Consider the following 11,301-nt stretch of genomic DNA (forward strand, 5'->3'; position numbering starts at 1 on the left):
AAAGCACAGGTATGAAGAAGCTGGATGGAGATAATATTCTCTCTGACGGTTCTGCAATACCAGAAACATGTCCAAGAAGAGCATACATATTGGGGTAGGCCAGAATATCCTAAAAATTACTTTGGCTACCAGCACGCCCCCGTGATGCCGAAAGGAATCTTGGCGTAAGACTCTCTAAGACAGTGTGACACTGCGCCATGCCTCATGGAGTGGGACACTGCATGTATTTCAGACGTCAACCGCGCCTCTTCGTGTTTTGTCTCACTTGAAGTTTGTACGAGGTAAGATTGATCCAAATCCTTCTGTGTGTATGTAAGGGGAAGGGCGGGATTTGGTTGAAGGCAATTTTACTGGGCTTTACCCTGTCATCTTCTGTCCAAAATGGAAGAGATTTACCCACGTAGTAAAAGGACTCAAGGAGGAGCTGAGTGTTACAGCCTTCTTCTAGATATATTTATCTAAATAGCGTAGAAAATCGGCCCGTCATGGACGAATAGGGTTATTTATAGTCAAAATACGAAATACCAATGTGGAATCCAGACCCCATATCCGATTCAAGTGTGCCTTGATGGGAATCTTGAGAGAAACACGTAAGGATCTATCGACGGAATCAGGAACACTCATGTTCCTGATTCCCATTTGGAGGCAGAATCCAGCCTTGCTCGTCTCAGCTGGTTGCCTCTGTGCAGATTTTGATGATGTGTTGTCGTAACGGATGTATCATCTTGTTTGGACATGGCCGATAATGGGGCTCGTTGAATACAGATATAAAAGAAACGTTGAATAGCATCTCTCTGTATCAGATCAAGAATACCCCAGCATTGGTCGTTGTCACTGAGTTATAGCTCGACTAAATCACGATATACACTTTTAGCAAGAATGGATCAAGCATTCTATACTGCTTTCAGTTGCCTCTTTTTAGGCTTACTACTTGTTCCGTCGATATTCATCCGACATGGGACTAGATGGGACTTGAATAAGTCTATCGCTTGGCAATTCATGCAAGGCCTCCTCTCAGCCGCTAAAAAGCGCATTAATGCGTGGCTATTTCTTTTCAGGGGCCCATCTATGATCCAAGAGGAATATGACAAAGTCAGATCATTCTAACTCTACTTATCTTACAATACAGCATGGTAATCTAATGAGAATTTTAGTCTAATGGAGCCCCATTTTGGATCCAAGCTCCCGAGAATCGCTATCTCGTAGTGTCGTCATGGGACCACATCAAAGAAATCGATGCAGCTCCAGAAGATGTCCTATCCCTCCAGGCGGCAGCCAAAGAAATCTTGCAGCCACGATACACGATGCAAAACTTCAATTGGTTTGATAAGAAGGGTGTGGATGGGACGCCACTCGTGAGAACACTTAGAACGCTACTCACGAACCATCTCCCTGACATCTTACCTGATGCTCGTCGGTCAATGTCTGCTCTCTTCGATGGTATCCTTGAGTCACACTCAATGGTAAACGGTAGGATGCCTGAAATCTGAAGTTGATCATCATTGAGTATGCTGATATAATGCAAAGGATCATACACCACTCCGCTATTCCCCATGGTTATAGAGGCCATCGCACTCACAAATGCGGCTGCTTTCTTTGGAAGGGACCTAGGTTCGTAATATTATACGCTGTGAAGGAATTTATAATTAACTATCTATTTCACAGCTTGTAACAAAGTGTTTATGAGCGCCGCCATGAATTTCATTGAGCAGACGCTTATTACAGCGGAAGTCGTACGAGTGCTTCCCAGCGCCATTGCACCGTAAGAGAAAAGACCATATATGGAGAGACATTCGCTGGAACTTCTCTAATGCTGATTTATTAGCCTCATTGGAAACCTTCTAGCAAAAAAGCTGGGTGCTGGTAAAATTATTTACGATGCATTGATCCCTATTGCAGAGGAACGTCTGGAAGAGAAAGCGCGAAAAGCTCTTGGACAAACCGTGCCTGAGCATGTGAGTTTTGCTTGCTTGGGCCACTGGCATACAACTCGTCATGTTTCATTGACTAATAGGCACAATAGCATGATTGCGTCCAATGGGTAATGGAATGCTCGCCTCGATCAAAACCATGGTCTGCAGACCGAATAGTTCACGAGTTAATGGCGCTATGGTTTGGGTCAGTTCATATAACATCAACGGTAAGAGAATGCCCGGTGTGCGTTATGCTTAGGTATGTTAAGCTGATTTTAAAATCGAGTCAGACTGCTTGCTTCGCACTTCATCATCTCTGTATTCACTCCGAGTACATTGAACCCTTGCGAAACGAAATTGAAAGCATCGGGTGGGAAAATTTCGATCAATCGGGAGGTAAAGCCTTTCCACTGCTTGATAGCTTCATGAAAGAATCTGCCCGATTGAATCCGGTAGAGTCAGGTAAATTCTTTTAATACAATACCTTCCATATGCTGCAGAAGTAGAATAGCGACTGATGGCCATCTTAGTTAGCTCTCGTCGCATGGCTCTGAAACCATTCGAGCTATCCGACGGCTCTAGAATCGAGCCTGGCGAATGGATCTGTACAGCTCCTCGAGGAATGATGGCGGATACTCGCTATTATGCGGATCCGCTAAAATTCCAAGGTTTTCGCTTCGTTGATTCGAATTTACTCAACAAGAAGGTTTCTGGAATCTCTGGCGACGGTGTTCCACAAGAAACGCCGTCCAAATTTACAGACATTACCGACTGGCAGCTTTGGGGTACAGGGCGTTCGGCATGGTGAGTAGAGATTTGACTCTCAATCCGAAGCTACAAGACCAACACTGACAAGTAACGATGTGCTAGCCCCGGTCGGTTTTACGCGACCGCTGTCATGAAGACTCTCCTTGCTTTGTTCATTACCAAGTACGACGACATGGAGCTCGAAGATCCCAAGGCTGCCCGATACTTTGCATGGCGCACCTTCGTTTATCCCTTTGCAAGCACTAAAGTGATTCTCCGCCCTCGTTCCGCTGTGTAACCACCTTTTTTTTCTTGTCTTTTTCCTTTCTTTTTTTTGCTCTTCCTTTCTTTGTTCTTTTTTTTTTCCTTTGTTGAAGAATACATGTCGGAACGGGAATTGACGGCTAGATGGTAGTATTTGCAATTGTTTCGAGTGTTGTAACAGACTAGAATAGAGTCCAATCAAATTTTATAGACGTCGCATTTGTAAAACGCTGATGCATTGATCACATGGTTCTTTCGGTGCCGCATACCAAAGGGCGGAGTAAGTGACACAAAATGGTTGGCTCGAGTGAAACATGTGCCAAGTGCCCATAGGATGCGATGATCCTACCTCGACGGGCCAACAACACAAATGCCGTTTGCGTGTGTACTGACTGCACATGTCAGCCCGCCCTTTGTGAGACAACGCAGGCTTCAGTCGCTTTTTAAAGTATTGACGCTTTTTCTCCAGCCACAATCCTCCTCTTCTCTCTTCCATCCACTGATTTCTACCCTCTTAGCGTCGTGGGTAGGACAATATTCCCTTCATCCATTCAGATCGACAATATCACACCGATATAATGTTCGAGCACTTTGAGTTACGGCACATTATGCCGCTCTTGGTCGCATCTGCCACGACGTTTGGTGGCCTCTGGCCTTTCTGGTCGCCGAAAAACGCCATGCTCGAGTTTGGTCTGCCCGAGAGCATTGCCGACGCCCCTGCTGCACAGCCCGTCATGGTGCTTTGCTCAGCACGCACCACCGCTCTCGGCATGCTCATGTTTATCTTCTACCAACAGCAGAAACTTGCGGCTGTGGATACTGTCATGGCTGTTATGGGTGCCTATCTGGGCATCGTGGATGGTTACGTGTGCTGGAAGGAAGGAATGCCAGGCAAGGCTGTGTTTCGTTGTGTCTCGGGAATGGTGATCGCGGGATGGGGATTGATTGGGCTGACGGAGACGGGCTTCTAAAGTGGCAAACGGGTATCTGTGAAGCTCCCGATGCCCCTGTCCAAAGTCTATCTGACGATTGGCGTAGTCTACGGAGGAACTACTGGATGGAATTGGGGGCTAGTTGAATAAAAAGGGCGCCGTCACACGACTAGCCCGCTCATCTCCCCGACATGCCATGATGGATGGAGACTGACTGCGTGATTTGAGACATGGATGAGAGATCGGCATCCATGTGGACTAGCACGTATGGCTGAGCTTGTTGGAATGTCTCTGATAATGAAAGGGATTAGACGTTTCGTTTCATTAAACCGCCTGCCCACGTAGTCCATGGACCGCGTGGAAAGTCGTAAATTGTGCAGAATAGATTGCTTGGAAGAATACAAGGCCTTATTACTAACATGTTGTCTATCACATATAATAAGGGTGCAACAAACTGTGGCCAACGCGCACACTTGGGCGAGTCAGGAGAGCACAGGTTTCGGGAGTTTGAGCGAAAAGCCGACCGCGTTCTGAACTGTAACTATTCATGCCATAATTATTATTAACTCATACAAAAGGTCAGCATCGGGTGAGCTACTGGCTATCATCTGGTAGGCAGTGATCCGTCTGTGTTGTATTATCCGGCCTCAGATCACAGAGTGTCTTCTACATGCCGTCACAATGGGCGCCATAGAACTGGCCGCAATATCGTCAGATACAGATGCACAATCTCAACAAGTTCAACCCCAGTCTCCAGAAAAGGATAACGAGGATGTTCGAGTTGATGAGCCGGGGAAATTCCAGCACTCATGGAGACTGTGGTGTGTCTTTATTGTTCTTTGTTTACTATCATTCATCTCTGCCATTGATGCCACCATCGTCACCACTTCGCTGCCAACAATCACACGCGACATTGGCGGCAGCCAAGATTATGTTTGGGTCGTCAACTCGTTCCTCTTCACGTCTACAGTTCCGCAGCCGCTCTTTGGCCAGATCTCGGACATCTTTGGCCGCCGAAATCCCATGATTGTCGCCATTGCTCTTTTTGGCCTTGGTAGTGGGCTTGCCGGTGGCGCTCAAAATCCCGGGATGCTCATTGCAGCTCGAACCATACAAGGCCTTGGTTCGGGTGGATTGTATGTGCTTTCGGATATAATTGTATGCGACATGGTCCCCCCTCGTCACCGTGGCCCCTACCTGAGCGCCATCCTCTCGACAGCAGCTATCGGAACGACTATTGGGCCCATCATCGGTGGTGCTTTGGCGCTGAAGAATTGGAGATGGATATTTTGGCTAAATCTACCGGCTGCGGCCATAGGATTGCTTGCCATTGTCCTTATCCTCAACGTCAAGTATACGCGCAGCCCGTCGTGGCGCCATGCCCTTTCTCGAGTCGACTTCCTTGGCAACATCATCTTTGTGCCATCCATGGTCAGCATATTCTTCGGTCTGATCATGGGCGGCACTCATGGGTATCCTTGGAGATCTTGGAAGATCATCGTGCCTCTTATTCTCGGGGTTCTTGGTTGGATCACATTCCATGTACACCAGGCCTCGCCAGTTTGCCGAGAACCAAGCATGCCGCCTCGACTGTTTAAACACCGCACATCATCTGGGGGATTCATTATCATTTTTCTAGGAGCAGTCATACTCCAAGCTATCAACTATTTCTTGCCCATCTACTTTCAGGGAGTCAAGGGAGCCACGCCACTAATGTCAGGAGTATATTTCCTAGCTTTTGCTCTGGCCATCATGCCTTTTGGTGGAATGGCTGGAGCTTTCATGTCCAAGACTGGCTTTTACATACCTCTACATTGGCTAGGCTTTGCCCTCAGCGCCATCGGTGTCGGATTATTCTTGACATTAGATGAATCTTCCAGCCGAGCAGCGTGGATTGGCTACCAAGTCCTTGCTTCAGGTGGCACTGGAATCATCTTCACGGCCACGCTACCTTCCACATTAGCAGCGCTCTCCGAGTCAGACGTGGCTGTTGCTACAGGCACATATTCATTCGTGCGTTCATTTGGCCTGGTCTGGGGAGCTACTATGGCATCAATAGCTTTCAATGGCCAAATAAACGCACATGCCGCTTCCATAAGTAACCAGGAAATACGCAACTTGCTTGTAGACGGAGGCGCATACGCATATGCTGCTGTACAAAATGGCGGTATAGCCGAATTACCAGACCCTACCCGAAGCCAGGTTATCGTCGTCTATGTGAAAGCTTTGAGAGTCGTGTGGTGGATTGTCACGGCTATCTCAGTCCTAGGCTTTTTTGTCACCTTTATTGAGAAGCATGTTGAGCTTCGGAGGAGTCACTCAACAGAGTATGGGCTTTCAGAGGAGGATAATGCAGGGGATGGGCGTCAGACTTTAGTTCCAGATGCAAGGGAAAGAGTATGACGACGGGTGAAAGAACAGAACATGGGAAGATGGTGGAGAATAGAATTGATATAATAACATAATGAAGAAATTATACAGGGGGTGCCTTATACAATTTCGATTTACAAGTACGCATATGTCCTTTCGCACAAGCTGAACTCCTAAATGAGCTGCTGCCGAATCAATAGAGAGAACGGCTGGCTACCGGCGGTTATACGAACCTGGAGCTAGCGTTCCTGGCTGCTTGAAAGGTTAAATGCGTGCGCTCTTTTTATTAAAACGGCATTTGATGGTTTTAGGTGCCTCTGGGCACCATTGGCTTTAGGATTACACCCGGGGTGATAGAGTCCCAATTGAGCATTACATCCGATCGTATTTGATCTGATGCCAGCTGAATCATATGTAGAATGTTAATGCTTGGAGAGAAATAAAGAGGTAGTCTCCAGCGACATGCTTACTGGAGGATCTATCTTCAAATTGTACCCGCAGGCTTTCGTCATCTGTCTTTGGCAGCCTCGCAGTAGTACTTCCAGGGTCTATATTTGATAGGCTTTCAAAGAGCCCATGTGACATTAGTACATTTTCATTGGGCCATTTCTGTATGCATGTACGCCCATTATGGAGATCTAGAGTCTCGTCCTCGGTCATCGATGCGGCTCGATTCGACACACACGGAAGCTTGACGTTCCAAGATGTCCAGCGCAACACCGATATGATGCATTCAATCGTGTCATTCTAAAACGATTGGATGGACATTTACAGGCTCATGCACACTGTTGTAATACGTCATCCATCTCTGGGCCCGATATGGGGCGGCCCTCGACATCTCCGTGGGACACATTGCGGCTGACTGTCGGGAGAACTTTTTCTTGGTCCACGTATTCATGTCAAGCCCCCCTGCGTGACGAGCAATTCCAATGTCGTTCAAAAATTGGGTTATCGGGCATAAGGTTCGCATGAGACATTGTGCAAAAGCTAGAGGCTTGTACTGCGGCTCAAGGGTAGTGTGACTACTTCCCACATTCTCGGGATCAACAACACTGCTGTCAACTCCATCTATTTCCTGCAGTCTACGGCTCGGTCCAAGTTGTACCTAATATTATCTTGAGAGCGGAATCGAGATGGAGACTCAAAGACATGCTGAGCGTAGAAATTTGGTCCACATGGCCTTTGCATCCATAATATTTATAGAGGCGTAGGTTCCTTCTCGAGTTTCAATACATCCCAAGGGCACAATTTTCATTCCGCCAAACCCAACCACTATGGCCCAATTACAATACACCCATGAAGATTACACCATCGGGTGGGTTTGCGCATTACCGAATGAGCAAGCAGCTGCAATCTTCATGTTGGACGAGAGACATGAAGACCTCGTTAACCCATCAAACGATCAGAATGCATACACTCTCGGAAGCATCGGGAAGCACAAAGTTGTTATCGCTGGCCTACCCAAGGGACGGCATGGCAATAACAGCTCAGCAACAGTCGCAACCCGAATGATATCTACTTTCCCAAACATTAGGGTCGGCCTAATGGTTGGAATTGGTGGAGGCATTCCAGAGAAGACTCGGCTCGGCGATGTGGTCATTAGCTGCCCAAGTGGTACGGAGCCGGGTGTCGTCCAGTGGGATATGGGTAAAGCAGAACATGGCGGCCAATTCAAGAGAACTGGGTCACTGGCTCCTCCACCAACTGCTTTACTCACGGCTTTGGGAAAATTTGAGGCTGATCAGATTACATCAAGGGCGAAGATGCTCAGCTACCTGAATGGTTTGAAGAGTATGCCCACCGTCCCAAGAAGTTTTCTGAAGTCGGACTCTCTCAAGGATGTCTTGTTCGACTCCAAATATGCCCATGTGGAAGGAGAAGACTGCAGTCGATGCGATGAGAAGATGTTGGTGCAGAGAAAGATGAGAGAAGATGACATGGTGATCCATTGCGGTCTAATTGCGTCAGGCAACCAAGTGATCAAGGATGCAATTCTTCGAGATAAGCTGCATCGGATGTTTGACAAGAATGTCTTTTGTGTTGAGATGGAAGCTGCGGGCTTAATGAATGACTTTCCTTGCATTGTCATCCGAGGGATCTGTGACTACGCCGATTCCCATAAGAATGATAATTGGCAAGATTATGCCGCAGCCGTTGCAGCATCATGTGCAAAGGCATTCCTAGCGGTTGTGCCAGCGAGTGAGGTAGATAAGCTTCAGCGAGTCCAAGGTATGTTATATTTTGAGAGAAATCTTTGGCTACCTAGATTATGAGTGTAACTAACCTCTTCTACTAGTATCAATCACTCCAAGTGTTATTACCGGCGCAAAGTCTTTGGTAACAGGATGGTGGGGTAGCAAGCAAAACACCCTCTCTGTACCAGGTATGCCAATACCGTACTGGGCATCTCTCACTCCAACTAACGATGTCATAGGCACAAGTTCGCCTGCCAATGAGCCTGAAGATACTGGACAAGACGAGGTCCAAAAGACTCCATCACTTGGAACAACTCCGTCATCAGATACAAACGTTTCATCGACAAATACAGATGTAGATTCCACATCTACAGAGGCTAACTCTGGTTCGAAGTCAAGAGAAACCAGCCCGGACAGGAGTGTACCTACGCCAACATGTCTAGAATCATTGCTCCAAGAAACTCCGGCATTGCTAGCAAAGATAGTCCAGGGAGGACAAGTTGAAAGCGCGATAGATGCTTTGATCACGAGTCTAAGCAAGCTGAAGGCGCCGCAAGGAGATATAAGCCCGCCACAAAAGAATGTGCCACCAAATGTTGTGCCGCAAGGCCCTGGCTGGAACATTTTCCCACAAACACCGCCTATGTCACCACAAAATAACGTTTGGACTTCCGGCGCGAATAACGGGTATGTGCAAGATACTCACGGGATTGGTTCAAGGAACGGAACCTGTACTCCAGCACAACCACCTCGAAGCCAAACATGGACTCCCAGCGGAGACAATGTGTACCTGCAAGATCATCGCAGCCATGGTTCAAGAAGAGGTAGCTACATTCCATCACAACCTTGGACCGCATACGAGCACGGAAATGCGCCTCCCTCCTCTTATCGTTCCCAAGGCGAGTCTGATAATCCAGGTTTTATTCGGAGTCAAACATACCCTAGTGATCCACGCTTCAACCAGCATTCAGCCTACCAATCAACACAGTATCCGAAGTATGGGCGCAATGCATACGATGTCAATTACATGGCATTGCAAACGAACTACTACCCAAATGCACCACCGCTGCCTCCAAGGTCTCAAGACAGTTCGGCACGAGGTGGGTATTACGAGGGTACCCGACAGCAGGAATACAATGCTCGAATGAACGCACCAGGATATGCTCCGGATTTAAGCACCAACGGTCATCAATTCGCGGGACCTCAGAGACAGACGAGGTACTCAGAGTTGCCTACTATTAATGATATAACCCAACAACAGGACAGTGCCAACCTCAATCCAGGCCGAGGATATCCTAGCACGAACCATTCAAGTATAGACCACAATCGATGGAATGAGATTCTCAACGGAGGATTATTCTCGAAGATTCAGAAAGGAGATGCTGCCGCTGTGAAAAGACTCTTGGAGCAAGGCGCTGATATTGAGAAGACTAACGGTGATGGGCTTACTCCGCTTTGGTGTGCAGTACAGCTTGGGAAACGCGACGTTATCCAGGTACTCCTCGATAAGAAGGCGGATGTTGAGTCGCTTAATACTCGCGGTCAGAATATTTTGGAGTGGGCTGTGGAAAATCGCCGGCAGGACGTTATTGATATTTTATTGCCGTGAAGATGTATTTCAGTTGTTTTCGGAAAATGGATATAGTTGGACTGATGTCGTTTTAAAAGCAAGCTTTGTAACTAATAAGGTAGAATTCACTACTTCATGCGGACTATATTCTCCCAGCTATAACAAGATCATACATCGCTGAACATATAATTATATTGAGATCAATATTGTGTACCTAGTCGTTGAGATGGGTCTTAGACAGCGGCCCTAGAGGTGAATACATACAACACAGTGGCGTCAAAAGTCAAGGTCCAATTACTGCGATAGGCATGGTGTGAGGCTCTTGTTAAGCATCGATTTGATCCTTATGAGGCTAAAGCGTCAAGCCCAAAAGTAACGTTGAAGGTAAGGATGGAAGGGGTTGGCGCTAAACTACTACTTTACTTACTTGCAATCATTCAATTTACGAGCCAGAGCTCAATATGAAGATGTATACTGAGAGATGGCTTGAGTTTTGCCTTAGATAGTGAAGCCTATGGAGACATTTGCCTACTTGTTTAGCCATACTTGGCCCATGCGGTGTCTCGTAGCTGAGAATGCAATGCCATGAAGCACGAGTGGTGTAATCAAGGTACAAGTAGCCGATATATAACTAGCATGTATATAAAGGTGGTGGATTCTCCGATCGTATCTACCTGCAGAGAGAATATAATGGTATTCGGCCGTAGCTCAAGCAGCCATATCTCCACTGAAATATAAAGTTCCAATAACGAGCGCGTGGGCGGCCTCCTATTAACTTTTTATGTGGGCGAAAAATGAGCCCAAAATATCTCGGCCATCGTTATCTCGACTATTAGCATTAGGCTTTTGTCATATATACGAGTATCAAATGATATTTTACATTTCTCCGTCTGCTGAAAAGCCAAATGAGGGGTCGTGGCACACGATAGGCAGTCAATCGCTTTCATGCCGGTGAGAGCTAGAGCAGGCAGCCTTGCAGTGCATCGTTACACGTAGAGCTGGCGGTACTTGAATGGTTCAATGCTGCCTCGTGGGGCTCTATCCAAGACAATTTACTCCAAGATGACTCGTATTCGACAAAGGATTTGTTCTTTGTTCGATTGGCTTGCGTTCCGTCACCGAGACTTTCAGCCACACGAGTCAGTTTGTTTGCAGACTTGGGTATTTCTGCCCAAAGGGACTGAGGGCTGCCAAATGGTAGTAATTAGGTAAAATGGATGTGCACATCAACGGACATATGTTTTGTAACACGGTACTGCCCCTCGATTCGATAAATCTCGTAGATGCCTTGAATGTCCTTTGTGATTGTT

General features: G+C 47.0%; 4 protein-coding genes across 4 annotated transcripts; all 4 read left to right on the forward strand.

Moving 5' to 3' along the window:
* Nucleotides 1-999: 999 nt before the first annotated feature.
* Nucleotides 1,000-2,958, forward strand: Triagg1_5928 (uncharacterized protein; the record flags this gene model as incomplete). The annotated part of the gene is made up of 9 exons (XM_062900496.1): nt 1,000-1,092; nt 1,155-1,470; nt 1,528-1,611; nt 1,666-1,762; nt 1,826-1,955; nt 2,024-2,140; nt 2,204-2,375; nt 2,444-2,717; nt 2,784-2,958. 9 exons carry the CDS (start codon nt 1,000-1,002, stop codon nt 2,956-2,958), a joined length of 1,458 nt encoding a protein of 485 aa, XP_062755129.1.
* A 544-nt stretch (nt 2,959-3,502) lies between these two features.
* Nucleotides 3,503-3,895, forward strand: Triagg1_5929 (uncharacterized protein; the record flags this gene model as incomplete). Its single annotated transcript, XM_062900497.1, has 1 exon — nt 3,503-3,895. One exon carries the CDS (start codon nt 3,503-3,505, stop codon nt 3,893-3,895), a length of 393 nt encoding a protein of 130 aa, XP_062755130.1.
* A 642-nt stretch (nt 3,896-4,537) lies between these two features.
* On the forward strand, nt 4,538-6,259 carry Triagg1_5930 (uncharacterized protein; the record flags this gene model as incomplete). Its single annotated transcript, XM_062900498.1, has 1 exon — nt 4,538-6,259. One exon carries the CDS (start codon nt 4,538-4,540, stop codon nt 6,257-6,259), a length of 1,722 nt encoding a protein of 573 aa, XP_062755131.1.
* Nucleotides 6,260-7,500: 1,241 nt separating this feature from the next.
* On the forward strand, nt 7,501-10,030 carry Triagg1_5931 (uncharacterized protein; the record flags this gene model as incomplete). Its single annotated transcript, XM_062900499.1, has 3 exons — nt 7,501-8,455; nt 8,523-8,609; nt 8,661-10,030. The coding sequence occupies 3 exons, from the start codon at nt 7,501-7,503 to the stop codon at nt 10,028-10,030; spliced, it is 2,412 nt and encodes an 803-aa protein (XP_062755132.1).
* Nucleotides 10,031-11,301: the final 1,271 nt, after the last annotated feature.

Source organism: Trichoderma aggressivum (genome assembly GCF_033847375.1).
Source record: "Trichoderma aggressivum f. europaeum strain CBS 100526 chromosome Unknown scaffold_022, whole genome shotgun sequence".
Classification (NCBI taxonomy): domain Eukaryota; kingdom Fungi; phylum Ascomycota; class Sordariomycetes; order Hypocreales; family Hypocreaceae; genus Trichoderma; species Trichoderma aggressivum.